Raw genomic sequence first — 23,879 nt, forward strand, 5'->3', positions numbered from 1 at the left:
TATTATTATTCATAAACTTTCATTTAATTAAAACATCAATGTATGAATAAATAAATATTATTTTTTAAATATCTAAATTTTTTTTTATCCTTTACTTACTAATTATAATTATAATAAATAATTTAAAGGTTAGTTTTACCTCCGTAATTTTATTATTATAGAAGTATCTATTACATGAGGATTTTCTCTTACTTTCGGTCTAATATACATACATATTAATAACATTTCTATTAAATATGCGTGAGTCGATTATTACATAGTTGAATAAAATTTATTGATAAACACTTTTGAAAATGCATTTAGGCATTAAATACATGTTATCTAAAACTTTATGTAAACAAAGAATGGACCTAGGTAAGATAAAATTAAGACATACTGAACTACTCGTATAAGTTTTACATACGGAGAGTCTCTAACAATACTTCTTCAATCTGTTTACAGCTCTCAATGCCGTCAAACAGTAGGAAGTAGTGAGCCATGAACTACTTACGCCCAAAGCTATACAGAGTGTAGAAAAACTACTGATTACTTACTAAATACTGTTTTATTAAATATTTTGTATGATTTGATTATCATTCAATTTACATTATTCGAATCTAATGACGATACTTCAGTGAAACGGAAAATAATTTTCAACTATAGGTGCGACGAAATTTTGAACTCGCTGGCAATCGGAGAGTAAACGTCGAGCTGTGAACACGTAAATTTGTTTCATGATGGCGCCGTACGGGGGTATTAATTCTTAAATCGTGTAAAGATGACTAAAAAACGTTACCCATTTATTTGAAAAAGAAAACATGTCAATAAATATATTATTATTGTTACTAATAGAACAATAAACAGAACATTAAATGGACGCATGTTAGATTTATATGACGTATTATATTTCGTTCGGCACGCGTCATTTGCACAATCCGCGCATCGCCTAGCCACGATTTTTTTAGACCAAGCCTAAACTGAAGGTATTGAAGCTTTTTCTTACCCATAATCATATGTGGTAACATTAATAAATATTTGTCTTATCTCTGGAGCTTACAGTATTTCTATTTTAAATTTCATCTTCTTTTTTATGTTATAAATTCAATATTATCTAGTTAACTTTTTCAATCTTTATCTTTCCGATGTAATATGCAAAATTTTTTTAAAAAGATTTAAATGAGTACATTGCAATTAAATTATAAATTTTATTGCATATTATAAAGTGTATGCAATGTAGTCAGGGTGGCTGTAAAGAATACAACACTGAGTGTGGAAACAAATTATGCCATATCTTAGAAATAGTGTATGTTCCAATTATTAAATATCTTATTTAATCATCAGTAATACGTTTTATAATGTTTTGCATACTAAGCCCCGTCGTCACGTAAATTTTCTATCATTAACGTCGCGCAATTCAATAATTAAAATTGTTAATTTATTCATATTGTCATCATAATATGTAAATATAATAACTCATCAAATAATATCGTTTCACAAAATCAAATACGCTGGCAAATGTATGAAATAGTTAATTCCATACTGTTAATCAAGTACAACAAAGACGCAAGTCATATTTAATAATTACTTAGGTCACCAAAAAACTTCCTAATTAATACTACTCAACTATATAACAATATATAAAAAACTAAAATATGTCTACTTGAGACAACAAAGTGTTCGTAGAAGGATGCATACGATGACGTTATTGGCAGAACAAAATTCAGTTGGAGATATTTTGGTCGCCAGGATAATGCCTTCAATGGTGGCATCTCAATGTAGCTAAAAACAAAAAATATGACGAGTGTGCACTTTTCGCAATCGCATATGCGAACGAAACATGAACCAATAAAGATAAAAAATATATTATACAGAAACTTACAGTAGCTATGTATGCTGCTATGTAGCTAAAGCTATGTAGAAATAAATAGTCTGATTGAATAAATAAACAAGCTTAATTTAACAAAGTTAGCTAAAAATCTCTAATGGCAAATGTATTGGACACAACGCTTTAGTAATCAAATTGTACTCAGGAGGTAGAAAACGTTAGAAATTTAGATTCATAAATCGCTGAATCGACTAGATAGTTTTTCAGATGTAAGTGACAATACATATATCGTACTAGAGTGGAAGTGGAATCAGCATGGAAAGACTTTCATTCAGTATTCTATAAATTTAGGAGGAGGATAATAAATTGTAACGTAAAAACGTATTAGTTAAGGGGGGACATGCTCGTCGAAGGTCAAAATTGAGTTTTTATTGTATTTTCAAACCATGATCCTGGACACTCCTTAAACGTTGTAGATAATCTATTTATATAATTTTGAAGCCTTATTATTCTTTATAGTTATTTTAAACATTTGATGACTGCATGAAGTATTTTTGTTACATAAAATAGTATTCTTTTAAACCTCTCGCTCTAATGTTTTAGAATATAGTCATATTTCGGTACATAACTGAGCAGTGGTGTTAAGATTTTTTACATTTATTAATTTTTAAACGCATTTATAAAACCATTAGCATAATTTATTACGAGATAATTTTTGTAAAATATTCACGATAAAAAATTATATTGATAATCTCTGTGATCCCAAATTTGACAAGAATTAGGCATTTTATTATTCAAAAAATCGGCAAGATTGACACATTTCAAGATGATTCTAAAGATATTTATTATAAGCTATGTTATTGACCATTCAAGTGTGATAAACATCTTATGAATAATGATTGCTTTATAATAATTATTGACCTAAGAATAAGGTAGTGTTTTTTTGAAATACGCCATTTCTTTTGTCATTCCCCAGTGGTTAAGCTACAACATACGGCCGTAGCCATAAAATGACAAACTATAATTAAAGTAGGGAGTAAAATTATGTTAACGCGCGTGTTTGAACATGTACTTAACCGAATTTTTTTTTATTTTTTTTTAAACTGTACATGTTCAAACACGCGCGTCAATATCATTTTACTCCCTATTTCAATTATAGTTTGTCAATTTATGGCTACGGCCGTATGTTGTAGCTTAACCACTGGGGAATGACAAAAGAAATGGCGTATTTCAAAAAAACACTACCTTATTCTTAGGTCAATAATTATTATAAAGCAATCATTATTCATAAGATGTTTATCACATTTGAATGGTCAATAACATAGCTTATAATAAATATCTTTAGAATCATCTTGAAATGTGTCAATCTTGCCGATTTTTTGAATAATAAAATGCCTAATTCTTGTCAAATTTGGGATCACAGAGATTATCAATATAATTTTTTATCGTGAATATTTTACAAAAATTATCTCGTAATAAATTATGCTAATGGTTTTATAAATGCGTTTAAAAATTAATAAATGTAAAAAATCTTAACACCACTGCACAGTTATGTACCGAAATATGACTATATTCTAAAACATTAGAGCGAGAGGTTTAAAAGAATACTATTTTATGTAACAAAAATACTTCATGCAGTCATCAAATGTTTAAAATAACTATAAAGAATAATAAGGCTTCAAAATTATATAAATAGATCATCTACAACGTTTAAGGAGTGTCCAGGATCATGGTTTGAATATACAATAAAAACTCAATTTTGACCTTCGACGAGCATGTCCCCCCAATGAAAATATTGTTAAAAATAGGTACTAAATAAATATATTATCTAAATATAACATTATTTCAAATTATTTAAGGGGGGACATGCTCAGCTTAGGTCAAAATGGAGCTTTTGTTCTATTTTCAAAGCATGATCCTGGACATACCTTAAACGTTGTAGATAATCTGTATAATTTCGAAGCCTTATTATCCTTTATATTTATTTTAAACATTATTTGATGACTGCATAAAGTATATTTATTATATAAAACATAGTATTCTTTTAAACCTCTCGCTCTAATGTTTTAGAATATAGTCATATTTCGGTACATAACTGTGCAGTGTTTGAACATGTACCTAACTGAAAAAAAAAATCTTTTTTTTAAACGGTACATGTTCAAACACGCACGTTAACATCATTTTACTCCCTACTTCAATTATAGTTTGTCAATTTATGGCTATGGCTGTATGTTGTAGCTTAACCACTTGGGAATGCCAAAAGAAATGGCGTATTTCAAAAAATCACTACCTTATTCTTAGGTCAATAATTATTATAAATCAATCATTATTCGTAGGATGTTTATCACACTTGAATGGTCAAATACATAGCTTATAATGAGTATCTTTATAATTATCTTCAAATGTGTTAATCTTGTCCATTTTTTGAATAATAAAGTGCCTAATTCTTGTCAAATTTGGGATCACAGAGATTATCAATATAATTTTTTATCTTAAATATTTTACTAAAATTATCTCGTCATAAATTATACTAATGGTTTTATAAATGCGTTTAAAAATTAATAAACGTAAAAAATCTTAACATCACTGCACAGTTATGTACCAAAATATGATTATAATCTAAAACATTAGAGCGAGAGGTTTAAAAGAATACTATTTTATGTAATAAAAATACTTTATGCAGTCATCAAATGCTTAAAATAAATATAAAGGATAATAAGGCTTCAAAATTATACAGATTATCTACAACGTTTAAGGTATGTCCAGGATCATGCTTTGAAAATAGAAAAAAGCTCCATTTTAACCCATGCTGAGCACGTCCGCCCTTAAGTTACAAAAATAATTAAAAAAAGATATATTTTGTAACTTCTGTGTATTTTTCCTAATTATGCTATTGATGATGAACAAAACATTAAATGTGGTGTATTTATAATTGTGTATGAACTTTTTATTGCACCGTTAAATCTAAGAAGCATAGAGAAATGAAACAATACTTGCCATTAAAGAAACTCAGAAACAAATAGGTAATTTAAAACAACGAAATGCTAATAAAAGTTGAACAGCCCACAATACGATGGGTAGGCGAAAACAAGAAGAATGGCGCCGCTTTGAATAGAAAAGATAACGGAGACCTCCAACAAGGAAATCTGCCAATCCATGATGATGTTGATAATAATTTAACCAAAATTTGTCATTCGCCGTGAATATACGATGAAAAGCCGTGTTATAATCTGTTTTCTCAAGCTAGAAAAGCTTTCATTTGAATATTAGTGTCCACCATATTTTCTTCTCGGAAAATTTAATTATATGGAGAGTGTTGTATGTATGTAGTTGTTTTTCATTTTGCTCGTGATCACCGAGCGGTAACGTATTGGCTTATGAAGTCGTGGGTCTCGGATTTGAATCCTAGATCAGGCAAAAATACCTACTGTTACACCCCCGTATGGTTCCCATTTGGGGATGTCTCTGTGTATTTGGAGAGACCCGAGTCGGTATCAAATCCAACAAATAGTAAAGCGCTGATTACGAAAATAAATAATAATAATAATAGAGCCGAGCCGGCAATGCCGTAGATTATGACCGTTGAAAATATTGCAACGTCGCCGTTTTTCGACAACGCTTTCGTTGAAAGCAAAATACAAGATGGTGGGCAGAACGCTGCCAACAGCCAAATCGCAAACGCGTACATTTCGTCCTCCGTAAAATAAATTATTAAAAATGTAACTATTATATAATATTAGCTTAATTATACCTTGCCGTTTCCAAAACAATTCCGGTGTGTTATTTCTTCACCTCCACATCCCGAATCCAGACGAAAACCATACTTAAAATAAAAGTGACAGCTTGTTTTTTCACTTTCAAAAATGGAGGGAAATGATACTACATATTTTTATGTCAGTGTATTTTTATCTAAAAGAAAAGATTAAATAAGCGGATGACATCAGATTTTTTTATTAAAGATTATTACCTATTATATAATATCAAAATAAAATATATAAACATAAGTACAGAATAATCGTATTTGTGACTTCAAGATCTCCGATTTATCCAATTAATGGCATGGATCACAGTAGTGAACATAAATATTCTGAAAATCACTCCTTCAAAGTATCAATAGAACGTTTTGTATAACAATATATATTTTGAAATTATACAAATGTTTTTATATAATGGAATAATGTATTATAATATTTTCATTAAAAAAACATTGGGCGGCGGTTAATTTAGATTGTTACCCTAGTACAAAATATCAATATACTGTTCAAAAGTATAATATGTTTGTTTCTTAGATATTCTTAATTATTTATGTTCAATAAAGCATACTACATTTCTTAATCTAGTATAGAATATACAAAATAGTTGAATTAAAAATGAACGTTGAAATAAATACCTATACAAAATTTGGAGAGATAATGAAGCCGTCTAGGAATCAATGTAATTAGATATATTTTGTTGACACCTCAATTAAAAAATTATACAAGATCGTCGCCGATATTAACGAAATTTCATAGTACCTCGGACGCATAGTTATTTATTTATTTCGAAATGATTAGGTGTGATGCTGGTGGCTTAATTTCTAAATCACATAGGCTATTAGATAATTTAATAAGGACTATAAAAATATTAAAATTCACATGAAATTCACAAACATAAATAATCATACCTTTGAATAATATATAATTATGTAAAAATGGTACAAATTGTTAGTTTTTCCATATTTAATAGAAAGTTAACAAACACACTCTGTACACCAAATCAATGTTCACTAACACTCGACAGTCCTTTTCATTCATGCGTACATGTGTGTATTCACCTCGAAATTGCTCTATATTGAAGGTTTTCCTATTACTTTCGGCCTGTGCATATACAACTTACATAATATAATATATGCGAATATATTAGGTTATACAATTTTATATTATTTTATTATAATATATAATATTATTTTATCGATTTATCGTATTCTTTTTATAGCTTTTTTTAAAAACACAAAACGTGTTTATAGTTTATATTTAAAATTAAAAGTCGAAAAGTAAATTATTTATTAACTATTTCTTTAATCAAATTAATAATTCAGAAGATTTAGAATGTAACATTCTCACCTTAGTTATGCCTACCTCAGACTTAGTATAAACTACGGCAAAACTCTAACCCGCATCCATCTATTGGATTTGCGCCAATTTGCTTTACCAATTGAGCCATATACGTGTTATCTAATAACGACCATATTAACCAGTATTCATACATCCGAAGCGTTTTATAAATTGCGTTAATTTTAGCAAAAAGTTTTTGTTGCTTTAATCAAAGTACCAACAATAGATACTATCCTTGATTTTAACCGTTCAATAAAGAATTCTACTTTCTCAAGTCTCGTAAATTATTCATTGAACAACAAAAAAAAGTTAAATTATTGGCAATTACATGTAACTATTATTGGTGCCCTAATTCAACTCACAAAAATCAAATAATTTAATTTTACGCAATTTGTAAAAAGCTTTAGATGTATAAATACGTGTTGATTTTGTCGTCATTAGGTAAAATGTAGGTGGCTTATATTTGATACAGTATATTGACGCAAATCCAATGGCCCGGAATTTTTTTTTTTTTAGTAGGAATATAATATATAGGTATATATGAGGTGTTTTCAAATTATGTATCTTTACCAAATTATGATTTAAATCTATTGGGTACAATTAAAAAAAAACAAATATTTTAGATCTCAATTATTACACTATCATTTCATTATTTTGTAAATTATTTTTATATTTTGTATACCTACCTAATAAATTTTCCATTAAATTAATCCTTCAGTTAGTAGGTTTTTCTTTTGAAATGTATCAACTATCCTTTAAAAACTATTTATAAATTTACATATCTATATTATTTGTTTTCTGTGACACACAATATTTCAAAAATTCTGCGAAATTTATTTGATTTTACTTTTTATCAGTTTGTTTTTAAACTTTAGACGGATTATCAAAAGAAGCCGGATTATTATTGTGTTCTAGTTTGTTTTTAATACAAAAATTTCAATTAAAATATGTATATTAAAAGTATATTACTTCTCAACGTTTTAACCAAAAATGTATCTTAAATAATATATATTTTTAATACGAACTGAGTAAAGATTTCATAAACTAATTTAAGTTAAAATATACTTATCATGAGAGATACAAAATTTTATTTTATATTAAAATATGGCCTGGGAGTAGGAATTATGTGAGTATATACTATACATTATTTAATAATCCGTATTTCCTTTGATGAAATGTCAAATGTTATATTTTCCTATATTACAAAATTATCTCAAGTTGTATTTGACTTTGAATTGGGTAGATAATATAAACTTTTAAATAAAATGGAGGAATATTAATATTTTTCTCAGTATTGTATTTTGAAAATTTTTGGAATCGTTAATCTGTTTAAATTTTAGCAATGCTCGTTTTCGATTGCGATGCCACTTTTTCCCTTGTTTTAAAATTCAATTTCCTAATTTTACTTCCATTCAATTCTTCGCTTCGTATTGCAAAAAGCCACTTATTATTCAGAGTTTTTCGTTTCCGATTACCTGTAGTCGAGCTTAGATAATAAGGTTATAAGTGATTAAAATTTAAAATCATTATCTGAAAATATAACGATATTTTTGTCAAAACTTTGTTCTTATTAATTATAAATAACACGCTTTCACATTTCAAATATAAATTGAATCTTTATAAACTGTATAAACCGTCTTCGACTGAGTTTCTTGAAATCCAATCGAAGACGCAATAATAATATTATAATAATAAGGCTTCATCGTCATTCAAAAGGGATATACATCTATTGAATAGGTTCTTCAAAAATTATGATCTCATCACTAAATATAATTCTATTGGTTTATACGATAAGTCATTACTATTGAATAGAATTTAACATTATCACTTGAGTAAAGTTTACTACAGTAACATTAGTGAAGAATAGAATGTGTAACATTATTGCTGTTGATAGACGATCGTTTTGTTGCTTTTGTAAATTAAAGCTTATTTTTCCAATTTAACGTGTCATCGGCATTAGACTTCCAGAACCACTCCATCATTATTGAAGATCATTTAAGTTATCATTTGTTCTTCAGTATGGTTGTCATAATTTTTTGTCATCCTATAAGTATTTAAAATTATCCAAACGACATCATAATTTTAGTGTCATTTTCTGAAATAAACTCAGCGAACAACGCCCGACAGGTGTTTTCTTTGTGCAACTCTTGTTATAATATGGCTTTTTACCGCATTATGCATTAATAAATCAAATCACATATTAAAAAAATATTGTCATTCAAATGCTATTTGAAAGGAAAGGACTCATTAATACAATACATTACAAACGTACTCGTTTTTTAAACGATGTCCGATCCTTATAGGAATTGGACCTCCACGGATTGAAAGTTTGTATTAACGAATTTTATTTTTACGAAAAATACTTGCTCAATCCATTGGGTCTATACTAGAGATGGGAAAATTGCTCGATTTTGTATCAAGTATACTTACTACCAGTATAAAAATACTTAGTATCGAAACTTGTTCCAAAATACTTACTAGTATTTGGAATACTATAATATAGAGCGTTTGTCGTGCGAATGCGATAAAAGTTTCATACTTAACTGGAACTAAAACCAACTCCATAGTAGTATTTTTGAAATACGTATCGGCTCAGGGAACTCAGACTGTGTATCGGCTTCAATAGAATCGCTAAAAGTACGCTGAGCTCCGCTTTTCAAAATGTCCCATTTATTATAGAATTTTAAACACATTTTAAATTTATGAGTTGTTTTTCTGTTAGGTTATAATATTTTTGATAACAAAAATGAATAACAGTATTTTTTTTTATTTTAAACATGTTTTGAGCGGTCATAATTATCATCTCACTACTGTGATGTGACACAAAATTTATGACCTATTGTTTATACATTCGAACGCAAGAGACTATAAAAAATAAAATATACCTATATTCAAGTGCTATCTCGTTCGCGCGTATTTAATGTCAATAATGTTGAAAGTCTACCAACTGGCGATCGCACAGAACAGCGACTCGCGATGATATTATCATCACAAAATTTTTGGAATTTTTAGAAGTTTATTGCGCCGCACATACTGAGTATGGGTAGTTTTATCCGAGACTTGAGTACACAAAACTGGTGAGAGTATTTCCAACTCACCCATAGGCTAAATCTGACTTCAAACACAAATTAAAAAACAATATGTGAATTTTCCGGACCCAGAATAAACAAAGTAAATATTTCAGGGTATATTATTTAATGATATTTTTGATAAACTCGCTTTTAAGAAGATTTATTGCCGATAGGCTTAAAATAGCATTCAACCAGAGTTTCTATATTTTTCGATCCTAGAAAAAAATCATGTCGAAAATAGCATCGCCTTTAACATAACAGAAATTGTATTAAGGATAAAAAGGTCTCGATTTAGTTTTTGAGAGTTATTTTTCATGTCTGCCCTGAGACGATACCTACAACAACTTTTTCGGTGGACCTGAAAAAAAATGAAAATGGTCCTCGACTTAAAATTCTTTTTGCGTCAGTGCAATACTTTCGTGGAGATTTTTTTTACCAAATTTAAAATGTTTTCCCACTTCGTTTTTTTTATATCGTCCGGCATATTTTTAGGAATGATTCTTGGAAACACTAATTACCGTTAATGTTCTCAAAAAGCACTCAGACATTTTTAATATTTCAGACTATATCGTAAATATATAATTGAGAAAGTCAGTGACAATAATAATTCATATTATTGTCAATTATGATCATGTATACTATCATATCTCCCCAATAATTAATTAGCTACCTGAAGAATTGAAATTAACACTTGCTTCTTGTACAAAACTGTACAACAAACCTATATAGTATAGATGATGAACTTAGTAGAAAATAAAATTTATATTTTGATTTTTTTTTATATATTTCACATAACTGAGAGTCAGTTTTGATTGAACAACATGTAATTTTGATTTAACACTGAAAAATACAAGTTTTGATTAAGTTTATTAATCACAAAGTTATTTTTGTGTTTCACTATATGTAGAATACGGTTTTAAGTTATGTCATATTTAAGGTAGGTACATAATAATATGTGCTATTTTTCAAAATTATTTTCTTATTTGTTGTTGTACTTCACCCAAATTATATGTGACAAATCCCAATCTATGGGCATTATATTGATCTTTCTCGCTCGTTTAGCGTGAAGTTTTTTTTAATTATCTATTTTTCATTCCATTGTCCAGACTATATTATAACAAATGTCAAAATTTTTGCGCAGTATTGCAGCTTGGTTTGACAGTAAATTTGACCATTTTGTAAATTCTATCTAAGCAAAAAAACATCCGCTATAACCCGCACCTTAGCCATTATACATAATATGTTTAAAAACTAAACTTAATATATACATTTATAAACGTATAATATATGAATTTGGATAATTGACTTTTTGAAGCTTACCTAATGGCGAAGTTGATTGAAATCGTCCATTTAATTTTAATTACACAAACTATTGAGCTTAAAAGGCAATTTTTGGTAGCAACTCAAATAAGCAGTGATGGTTTGCTATCCACTCAAATGGTTTTGAGAAACTGTTGTTATACAACTAGAAGTTCTAAAGTCTAGAGTATTTCCAGGAAATCGAAGATGGAAATAAACGATGACGATGTTTAAATAGGATTATTACGACAGTGATGAATATAGGATATATAAAATACATAGGTACTAAATGGCGCGTAAGAAAAAAGCTGACCTTTATTATTTACGTGATAAAAATAGAAAAAAATCTTGTTTTATTAAATGATAAAAATACAAAATGTTGAAATAAATAGAAATCTTATATGTACTCACTTCAAATTTTAAAGTGATCTGATCCAAGCGAATCCAACTGACTAGATAAAATCTATCTATACCTACTCTCTGAAAAAAATATACGATGCCCAGCAGGACACGAATCTGCATCCAGTGGATCTAAACTAATGTGATTTACTAATTGAATCGTGTGCGTCATAAATTATTATGTCGTGAAACCTTATAATTTGTAATTTCTCATCACACGTAAGATAAATAATTTTTAATTTGAATTGTAAACTTCCCTCTTATAAGCAGTCTTCGCCAGTAATAAATATTAAACAATCAATACTTGCAAAAAAAAATACCTTAAAATCCTTTCACTGCGTGGAGATAAAAATAGTAAGTGACTTTCTTATATTTCAAAGAAAATTCAATATGTTTACTACATTAATTTGAATCGTGTTATTATAAATAGTATGTTGTCAAATAGAATTCTATAATATATAATACGGAAATAACTGACCTTGACATATATATATAGGTATAAAAAAATGCCATATTATATGTAGGTAATTAATTACAGTAGGTAGTTTTCCTTTAAAAAAAACAGAGAAAAAAATATTCGAGTCTTTTGTGTAATTATTTATAAAATTGTAAACGTATTAATTTTGAAACCGACAAAAGGTTTTTATTTTTGTTTATTTTTTTTATCAACATTTTGGAAATTTTAATTCATATAAATTAAAAAAATATGGTCAACCAAATACTTGTTTTTATTCAAAACTGTTAGTTGAGATACACGGGGCTCGAGATTTCCCAAAGGACCTGAGCTCTTCAAGTTAAAAACGTCCCTATTAAAATCGTAACCTAGAAAGACATTAAATTTACATTTCTACAATTCTCTAACTAGAAGTTTTATTCTCCAAGCACAAATAACGCTTTAAAGCCTGCTGTTAAAAATAAACCATAATGCCATAGGTATTCAAGAAGTGTGTTCCTGTTTTAATAAATTTAATAGCAAGACTAATTCTATATTAATATCAACACAAAGCTTCTGCATTAAATTAACTAACAATGCATATCTTATTATCCTTTACATGCGTCAGAAGTAATTGAATATTCATGAGGTGTTTGCCACACAATTAGAGAAACAGAGTTTGAACTCATTAGTTTTGGTATACCTATGAATCAAATTAAAATCTCCTGTCACAACTGCAGCTTATAAACAATGTTCAAAATATCCTATAGAAACAATATTCATTGCAAAATATTGATATCAAATTATATTATTCTTTTCGTAAAACACAAATTTTCTATACTTTTCGTTTTAAGTGTGAAGGTAGCGTTTTCTAATAAAAACTGCAATTTAACTTACAACATTAAAGAAACTAAATAAAATGTACATTTTTAGAAGTTTAATTTTTATTAGTACCTACCTATATCGTATTTATAAATATTTGTATCATTAGATGTAGCTTTTAGGTGACAAACCAATTTTTTGATGACACATAGTTATGACGTATTCTTTTATTTAAAACTATCGATATATAGTTTGTTACATACGTGTATTATAAATTTAATGTATTTGTTAATTTCATCCTATAATGCATATCTTTTTTCAGAATAATGTATTAACTAAATTGTTGAACCATGCAGGTAAATATGTACTCATAATCTCCTCTTACTTATGTAGTCGTGTATTGTAATTAACAATTTAATGATGACAAAGGAGCTTAAAGGCATTGTTTAGAGTGCCTATGGATATTTGCAGAGGAATTCAGAAATAATTTATCGCCATTAGTTTGTGAATATTGGCTATCCCAAAACAACTAAATTTTCAATATAATTGAGACTTAATGAATATAAATGTAAATATTTTGAAACAAATGAACATTTAATGTCCATAAGTTTTGAACAATTAATGCGTTATTAAATATAATGACTTTATGAATGACCTAGTAAAGAGACAAGAGATTAGTACCTACTCGGATATTAAAGGCTTATGACGAGGTAGGTGCTAACTATCTCTAATGCGAACACATTTTACGCAACTTAAAAGGGAAATTTTGATATTGTAATAATAAATTGTACGAATAATATAGCGAGGTAATGTTTACATAGTTTTAATTATTCTATGTATTTTTTTTAAATAATCCACATTCGTATTTAAATACTTATAATATAATATTACTATAATATGTAACTTAAGTGAATTTACTGCTCTTAAAAAGAACACATTCTATTATATAGTTAGATTATACTCTGGATAATAACTGAGGCCATATTGCCGTTGAATTGAAATGTCGAGTCTAAAATTCCAGGTCTGCTTTATACGACTAAGGAAAATACCATGTAGCTACGACCCAAGCCTGGGAATCGAATGAAAATGGTAAGATGCTATGTCTTTTTAGTCCTACTATAAGAAGTGGAGGCGTAAACACTTACATAAACAACCTTCATAAAACGTGAAGCTTTCAAATTTGACATGTTTGTTCCGTATCAGCTCGAAAGACAAAGTTACAAATGTCGAGGTAATTTTAAGGATAAATAATAAACTAATTAAACAATTTTAATAAGCCCTATAAAGTTTTCATATCACGTATGCCATTTACAAAAATATCAAATTCTGATAATATGTATCGTCACCTTACTATTAAGACCTTGTAAGTCCGATATTATGGAAAAAATAAGTTTTTTCGACAAAATTTCATATCAACAGCTCAGTTCTCTAGACTAGAATGCTGTCCATCTATCGATAAATTTTAAAATTCTCGTGTTTTCAAACATGGAATTAAAACCTCATATTTCACTTCCAATGTTAGCAGATTCATCGAATAGATAGGTGTTGTTTTATTGCGTTTTTTCCTTCCCCTCAACATCATTCTCAAACAGACTTACGAGGTTTTAAGAGTAAGGTGAGGGTATATCATTCATGGGAAAGTTTTCAATAAACAAGACTCTGGCGGAATAATAACGTTTTAGATCAAGAATCTCAAAATTCCATCTCTATTTAGAGGAGCGACAAACAGTGAAAAGTGAGTTAAAACTACCGTTGATCTCCGATAATGAATATGGAATAGAAATAATGACAATTATATTACTTTGCATCATACAAACAATATTTTAATATACATAATCACACTAATATTAAACATTAATTTTATTTGTTATATTGTTGCTACATTTACTTTCTCAACATTTTATGTTATTAACAGATATATTATTATATTAATTTAGATTGCCGATATACCTACTATTTATAAAATAGATTTAAGAATAATATATAAAAAATACTAATTTATTAAAATGCATTTATTTAATCATTAATGGTTTAAGAGTTAAAAACTCACTGGGTCACTTAAAATGTTTTTCATTTTTTTTTAATAAATATTACACTTCAAAATATTATAGTTTAATGTTGAGCCCGTGGGTTGGACAATTTGTTAATTATTATAATACTCTTTTATTACAGATACATTTAGATGACATAATACTAATGCGATCAAATGATTATATTTATTCATGTAGAAATATATTTTTGGCAGAGACACTGCTAAAAACAGTCTTGAATACTTAAAAGACTTATGTACAATATATATGTAATAATATGTACCTGAGGTTTATTGATCACCGTGAAAATGAATTTTATATTATAAAATTTAATGAGGAATGAAGAAACGCGTACATAATAACAATATTACGAATCTTTTGTGCGTTCAGACGCCGTTTTAAAAAGAATATAACTTCATCTAAAACGAAATCCCATAAAGAATTTTATTCCAGGTGAAGTTTCAAAATAAATATAAAGATAACAATAGAAAGGTCATTATATTTGCAACAAAAGAAATCGTTTTATATTTTTCCACAATCAACTACGTGTTCAAAAATTTTCCATGTCTACTGTTCAGAATTTTCATGACAAATAATCTTTTTTTAAATTAATATCTGCTGAAATAAATAACTATCGGATTCTTTTTACGCGAAAAAAACTGTATTATGTAATATTGAAAGATGTTTTATTTAAAAATCCGGTTAAAATGTAGCTTACCAAATCACGTGGGCTGTATGATATTGTCCAGTAGGTAGTTTGTGACTTTGGGATCACGTGGCCAAGAAATTTATTCAGTCTTCTAACTAATATAACAGAAAACAATAGATTTTATGAATCATTGTACGATTAATCCTTTTTTGAGGTTCATACAAGTCTAAGAACGAATACTAAATTTAAACTAGAATAGAAAAATAAATTAAAATAATCACACAATTAAAAAAAACTGATTCGTAGTGACATTGTTGAAAGAGTGATATTAGTGTTGAGTAGTCCCGTGGAATATAATATTTTTCATTTTTTTTAAATCGATGTCACATATTATTCTTTACAACTATATTTTGTTACGATATTGCATTACCTGTTTTATACTAAATTATAGTGCATGTTTTCATTAATATTGATCAGTACGAAATTCGTTGACACGTATTTTTATCAATCAATTTTTATATTTAATTAATACCTATATTAACACTACTATTCACTTTTGAAAACTGTAGTACATATAATGAAAAAAAAAGGTCTCTGCATAAAAAATGTCACATATATGTATGTACTCGTATGTATTAATATGCGGATATACTTCACTAATTTAAAGAGTGATAATATATGGATCTCAAAATACATTTTCTTCACCGTGTAGGTACTCAGATTAGTTTTCGTCTCCCTTGTAGACATCGTCGCGGAACAAGGAGAAAGTTTACAAAGAGACTGAAAATGATCGTCGGTACAAGGTCGGTAGAGTGTTAATATAATCGGCGACCATTATTATTTGTTAAATGGATACAATTCGTTAACCCACCAAAGAAAATTATTCTCAATTCGGGCACGCTGTATTAAGACCGAATTGTTATTTTTTTTATTAAAATAATAATTTTATAAGTAGTAAGAACTTAGTTTTACGTATTTAGCAGTAGCGAAGGGTGGAGGTAGGCTCTTAATATCTGATATAAATAGTGCACACTAAACTTTGTCAGTCAAATGTATTTGTTTTCGTTGAACTAAGACTGCAACGTGTAGATAGTGTTTGTTAGTTTTTAAAATTCAATTAAACCTTGCCTTATCCAAGCCATAGTTGATAGTAGTTAAAAAATATTCGTATATCTATAAAATATCTGAAATTATGCCATTAAACCATACATGATTTTAGATTTTTTTATAGAGGTATAGAAGAATATTTTGTATCAATTATGGTTTGGTTTAGACAGGGCTAAATGAATTAAAGAAAACTAACCAACACTATCTGTAATAATATATATTGTATTCTGAATTCAACAAAAATCAATAAGTATCCACTGAACAAGTCTGCACTATTTTTATCGGATCGCCCATAGCGTACATAAAGTATGATGGTTTGGTTTAGGCAGTGTTTAATTGAATTTTAAAAACTAACTTGCACCATTTGCTAATTATATTAGCAACAAAAACCAGACATATGACTGGTAATGTTTAGTGTGCAATATTTATATCGAATCTTAACACCCTCGTCACTGCTATTTAGCAACATTTGTTTACGAATTCGTTATTCTACAATACGAAGATGGTACCCATTTGGGAAAAAAAATATTCCAATGTATGAATAATATTGTCGTAATGATTTTTTTAAAGCGTATACAAAAATTACAAAGCTGCAATAAACGTAATTTTTGCAGGAATATATTATTAATATTATGCTATGCTTCTATTAATTAATGTTTTATCATTTTTGTTCTAATTAGTGCTTAAATCTGTTATTTTTATAAATAAGTTACAAACTGTGGTTTTAGGTATAGGTACATATTATTATGTATACATAAAACCACAAAGCTTAAATATTTTATATTATTTTATCTTATAAAACTTATGTTATTCGAATGGTAAAGCAATATTCGGAAAATAATTAATATTATACAAAATATACAAGGCAAGTTAATTAATTAAATTAGGTGAGCAAAAATTATATGAGAATTCTATGTATATTCAACGATATATTTGGTAATTTTGAAGTAATGAGGTTATTCAGAGACGTGTAATAAATAAAGTATTTTCTATAACGAACATGATTTATGTAACAAACTTTATTTTGAATTATTAATTATACCGTAGGTTTTAATGAGATTTTACATTTGAATATGTATGTGTTAATGAAGTACACGGTTATTAAAAGAGTACATAGAGAATTACATGGGGAATAGATATATAAGTACACGATATTGATAATGAAAGAGCTAAACAAAATAAGAAAATAATTAAAATTAAATTAATTAAGTAAATAATATACATATATAATTTCTTGATTATTTATAAAATACACTATTTATTAATATTTCCACTTATTTTAATATTAATCATGTTAGTCTTTTCAATTCCTAATAATATATATTGAACTCCTAGTAACTTTGAATTAATGAAATATTTATATTCATTCTATGCATCTTAAGCACTTACATGCGATTATGATAATGTTGTCGGTTATGCTAGATAAATTTTATTGATTTATTTTTGATCAGAAAATTTATTAGAAATATATTTAATTATTATTCATTTCCTCAATAAATAATTTTGCTTTTTACAACCTATTGATATAAACTATCTGTATTCTTAGTTGTTAGTTGCCAATGTCACTTTGAAAGAGACGTAACCGGTCCTGACTAATATTAAAATAAGTGGAAGTAGTATTTCATATTTGATTTTATTTTAATTATTGTATAATATATACCAACTAACCATTGGACTATTATTGATTTCTTAGGTTTCCGCTGGTATATAAAATATCTAATCCAGTCCCACAGATACCTCAAGAGTACTGAAAACAGAAACTGCATTACCTATTTAGATGTATATGCTTATTCGGAGCATTTACTTGTTTGATCAAAATATGGGTTATAGCATTTTTTTAAATATGGCTTAACCAATAATTTTCAAATAAATACATATACCATATGTTGAGAAAATATAGGGCATTGTAATTGTAAAAATATTTTTCTATAGAGTTTACCGGTTATTTAAGCTTCAATCCCGGTGCCAAAATGCCCTAAATCTTTAATTTTCGATGTTTTCATGGAATTTTTCCAATAAATATTATGATAGTAAGTATATGTAATACTTTTGGATAACGTTGTTACTAGAGATTATAATCAGAGAAAAGAATATGAATCCCAATATTATAATATCAGTATTTCATCCACTCCAGGATTAGGCGAAAATAAACGAAATTTTACAAAAAAAAAAAAAAAACAATTTGGTGTCTGGTACAATAGGTATTTCAATATTTTTTTAAGATAACTATGCTATATTTTATGAAAAGTGGATTAGAATTATAGTTGTTTTTAATATAAGTAATAGATCATTTGTAAAAAGGCGCTACAAATGTTGGGCTTCGTCTTGCGTACTTCCCGGGTCTTTTCAGATGTTACTGTATTAAAAATTCTTTATAATTCCTTAGTGAGAAGCCGGCTTGAGAGTGGGTCAATTATTTGGGCCCCGCATCAGTTGAAATATGACCTTATGGTGGAGCGAGTTCAAAAGAAATTTTTGAGACTCCTTTATTTGAGGTTATATGGATTCTATCCGTGGCTTTATCCAACTGACTTTCTTTTAGGCATGCTTACATATTGTAGTTTAAGTGCTAGAAGATATCAATGTTTGGTCACGTATTTTTCTCGACTTATACGTGGTGTGAATGAGAACTCTGCCATTCTTGGTAGTATTGACTTGTGTGTCCCTGATAACTATCTTATAAATCGGGAGCATCAGTTGGTTGTTTCTTCCGTGGAGCAGAACTAACCTGCCATTGGTGATGCCAATTGGGAGGGCAATAACTCTGTTCAACCAAATCGTTTCGGATGTTGATATATTCAATCTACGTGAGGATGAGTATAGGTGGACGTTATTTTATAAATTCTTAAAATAGGGTCTGCTTAACTCAACCGGTGTACTTCCTTGTACCTATTTTTTTGTATTTACACATTTATACTGTAGAATAACTTAATACTGATCTATCTCTTTTATTATGTACCTAATATTGTTTTAGCAATATTTCGTTGTTTCTAAATGTCATGTTGTGAACGTCTTAAACTAATAATTTGTAATTTCCACAATATGTAAAAAAAAAAAAAAAAAAAAAAAAAAAAAAACCAATTGAATTGAATTGAATACGTTACGTCTGTGGGATATTGTTTAGACTTTCTCCTCTCACAGTGATTTTTATATTTTTTATAATATTCTTAGCAACTAATTGGAGACGGTCTCTTCTGAATCATATTTAATTTTTTGACATGTCAAAATAAACGTTTCCTTTCAAAATCGGATATATACGATTTTTTTAATTTTATACTGATACTACACAAATCAATATGTAATTTGTTTGTATTTTACATGTTACAATATCTTATAATATTTTTATTTATTATCGCAAACAGTATAAGAAGTGAAAATGTGGTAGTACATGCAACTATAAACTTTTATAACTATCATTTACATGATTTTATAACTATCGCTTTTTATAACTATCATTTACATTTTTCGAAAAAAATAATTTAAATATTAAAAATATATAAACCACCTAGTATCTTTATTTACACTTCTTTGCTAGACATAAACATTTTTTTTCAAAAATAATATTAAAAACTGAACCAGTGTTTCAAATATTTTTTTTTCCAAGATTTTAGTTAAAATACGAGATCCCGGGATTACAAACTCTGAAACCTACACACCTGTTTACACAATTATTAAAAGTACTATAAAGCTATTAATGTTATTCATAAATACAAAAAATGTTCTAACATAATTTATTAATAATTATTGGATATATTATCTAGGTACTGCCGAGTGCCGAGATGTATCTAATTCGAAATACAAAATAATGTTTCAGTTGAACATTGATTATTATAACCTTTTTAAAGTACTTACATATTATTATGTAGATATAAATTATGATTATATATGTATAACCATAATACTTGTTGAACAAAATAATGATACTCATTCAAAGATTTGAATATGCAAATTATCATCAACAAAAAATTGCTTCATTCTATAAAACATAAAAAGAAAACAACATTAATAATAACCAACTCTCATATGAAAGGATTTAAATGGGACATAAATATATATTATGCGTGAAAACATGCTTACCCTCAAGTCTGCGTAATAGTACTATATTTATCATAACAGGTCTCATCCGACATGGCCCATAAACCACGCTGAATACGGTAATTATATTAATAATTATCCATGTTTTTCTTACCTGCGAATGAAAATATGCCGCAGACCTCTTCTTGTCTAGACTCTGCGTGTGATTATCGCATAAACAATGATGGTACCCTGCCAAGTTCTGTTTCGTTTCTAGCATTATCATATCGCATTCAGATTCATCGGCTCGCTTGAATACTCGAGCTTCATTAGAGCGTCCGGGACCCCTGCAAATGAATCCCCCTTCAATTGTTTCCACAGTTGGCTCCCTGCCGTCGTAATTCGCATAACTGATTGGCTCATTCGTCCCCGAATAACCAGATAACATTCCTTCCTTCCATAATTCATTATAAGACATTATCCGTCGCGGGGTCGAGCGTATATCTGAACAGAATCGATCCGCGTTTCTATCATCCAAAGTGACATTAATTGAGCTAACATTTATTGCCTTCGCTTTGTGTATCCCAGTCATTTCGTTATCATGAATACCGTTTTTACGCTTGAAACTCCCGCTCTGCGGCAACACTTTTCTTGTCTCCGGGGGATAATCGAAATTGTTAGAGACATTGCAATTTATAAAGTCAGGCGGGGGAATGCTATTGACGAAATTTGACGAAGAAAAAATGCAATTCGTACTGAAATCTCTATCGGATATTTTAAAATGTTTTGCCAAAGTATCCGATTTTCTCTGGGAAAAATCCAACGGGATTTCACTCAGCGGGAGGCCGAGATTATTTTTCTTGGACGATCCGTCTCCGCCAATCCGTTTGAGCGTTGACAAATTTCTTTTTATTTTTTTAACGAATGAGGAGTTTGGATCGGCATAGGCGATATGTCGCGGAATAAAACTCACCACGCTCGGGTTTTTCGTTTTTACGTGCTTGCGATCGAGGCTGCGATGATAAGAATTGTTAGTTTTTACATACGAATGTCTCGTTTTGAGCTTTTCGAAATCGCTAATCAGCTTCTCTTGAGACTTTTCTGATGGAATTTGTGGCAGAAAATTTGAATTTTCTGAATTACAATTACATAGAAGATCTATACTTGTTTCGTTCGGGTACGGTTTATTCCAAGGTTGTTGGCATTGGTATCTTGGAGATGGTGGATGACCACAAGCATCACAACCTACCCCTAAAAGCAACTCTTCGCTACTGTTGCGAAGAAAACTGTCGCTAAAGGTCCTCGGTCTAAATGGTGGTAACTCTCCATCAGGTGTCCATGTCGATTCGTTGCTCGTGAGGTCTTGCATGTCAGTATGGTGTGACACTTCATCAACCATTGTAGCGACATCTCTATTGACATGAATTACTCTTGGCGGGTAACGAGGCTGTTTATTTGGATCCTTCAGTCTTTTTGATGTAGTTGGTGAAGGCTTTTTTGTATGATGCATATTTTAATTTGACAGTATATATTTTACACAGTATAATAATATTAATTAACCCATTAACTCAATGATTAATATAACTTTAAAAGACTTATTATTTATGGAAAAAATTTATATTATAATGTACTTTAAATACGTATTTATAGCTACTAAAAATTCTATTTAAGCACTCAAATGAATTTATTATGAAACTTATTTACGACAAGAGAGATTTCTTAATAATAATTATAAAAGTATTCATCTTGCACGATCAAACCATTTTATAAAACAACCTCAAGACACATAAAAAAACACTTGTTTAACGAACATAATTTTCGCAATAATCAAAAACTTTTTTCGTCATATTTTATTACCTAGGGCTACATAAAAACAATATTTTATTACACTAAACAGGGCAGGCAACATACTGAGAAAACTTGGCTCGCAAACTTTTGAAATGTTTTTTGCGATATAAAAACGCAGGCAGTTGGAAAGCGTCCACGCGCGGCGAGAGAGAGTTCAGTACTAATCAAATCCATACAACGCTCTGGCCGTCGTAGCGGCGTAGAGGCTGCAAACCGTAGAGGCCACCATCCGTAGATGCTGCGGGCCGTACCCAAATGCCCCGCTACGAGCGGTGAAATGTTTTCTTTGCCCAACTTGGCGAGAAAAGGATGCACTAAAGTGACAAGGACAACATTTGTATATTTGACGGAGAGCAAGATATTCGGAAAACATAAATATTTTCAGATAAGTAAAGTGTTTTGAATTATTATACTAATGTCTTTTTTGAAATACATAGTCATTTACATATTTAAATAAAACTTTTATTTGTAAGTATATAATTATAATCGTCATAATACGACATGTCATTTTTATTATAGTGATCTAACACTATAGTTTAGTTTAGTTACTGATTAATTGTGATAGAGGTACAGCTTAATTTAACATGTATGAAGATATATACAGTTTTTATACTGTGATTTCTTTGTATTCAGTTTTATTTCAAATTCTTTAAATCCCAGAAGTTTGTGTATTATAATCAGTCAATTAATAATAATAATTGTTAGTCAAAGCCGTCACTATTAAAAAAAAGGTTACTTCTAATGCCAGCTATAAAGTATGTTAATAATATCCATGACATTTGATTAAATTGCAATATTGGTATGTAACTATTTCTTGGAAGAATTTGAAACTCTCAGATAGCGTAGTCATTAATTATTATTTGCAAAATAGTTTGGTAGATTAATGAATATCACCTATCTTCCAGAAAGTGAGAGATATGAATTCAACTCGCACTCCATTTTTTTCTCGTAATTATTTTCTAAAAATATATAAATACCTACTGTACCCAAAAATAATTGTATAAATTATATCTTAATAGATTATATATATGTATTAATAATTCTTATGAAATGAGTATTAATTTAATAAATAGATGTAATTGCATTGATACAAATTTCAACTTTTAATTCAAGGGTTAAGAGTTTTCGTTGTCAGTGCTTTTGGTGAGTGTACACGATGCCTGAAGATGCCGAAAAGCGAAACCCGGGTCGCGAGAAACGACTTAAATGGAATAGTACAGAGCTTGAATCCATTAGAATTCAAATGTATTTATTTTATATTGAACATAGCAAATGACAACTGTTATATGTTTCATTCCAATACTCGTATA

At 28.7% G+C, this 23,879-nt stretch overlaps 1 protein-coding gene across 1 annotated transcript in view; it reads right to left on the reverse strand.

The window, feature by feature from the left end:
• Window positions 1–22,231, reverse strand: part of LOC147066098 (uncharacterized) — a 173,237-nt gene extending 151,006 nt beyond the window's left edge. The window contains exon 1 of the mRNA XM_085955724.1: window positions 20,897–22,231. Coding sequence (XP_085811850.1) covers window positions 20,897–22,231 — 1,335 coding nt within the window. The remainder of the gene's footprint in view (window positions 1–20,896) is intronic.
• Between the last annotated feature and the right edge of the window lie 1,648 nt (window positions 22,232–23,879).

This window comes from Rhyacophila brunnea, unplaced genomic scaffold, assembly GCF_057557595.1.
Source record: "Rhyacophila brunnea isolate RB1 unplaced genomic scaffold, BYU_Rbru_1.0 scaffold_5, whole genome shotgun sequence".
Classification (NCBI taxonomy): Eukaryota; Metazoa; Arthropoda; class Insecta; order Trichoptera; family Rhyacophilidae; genus Rhyacophila; species Rhyacophila brunnea.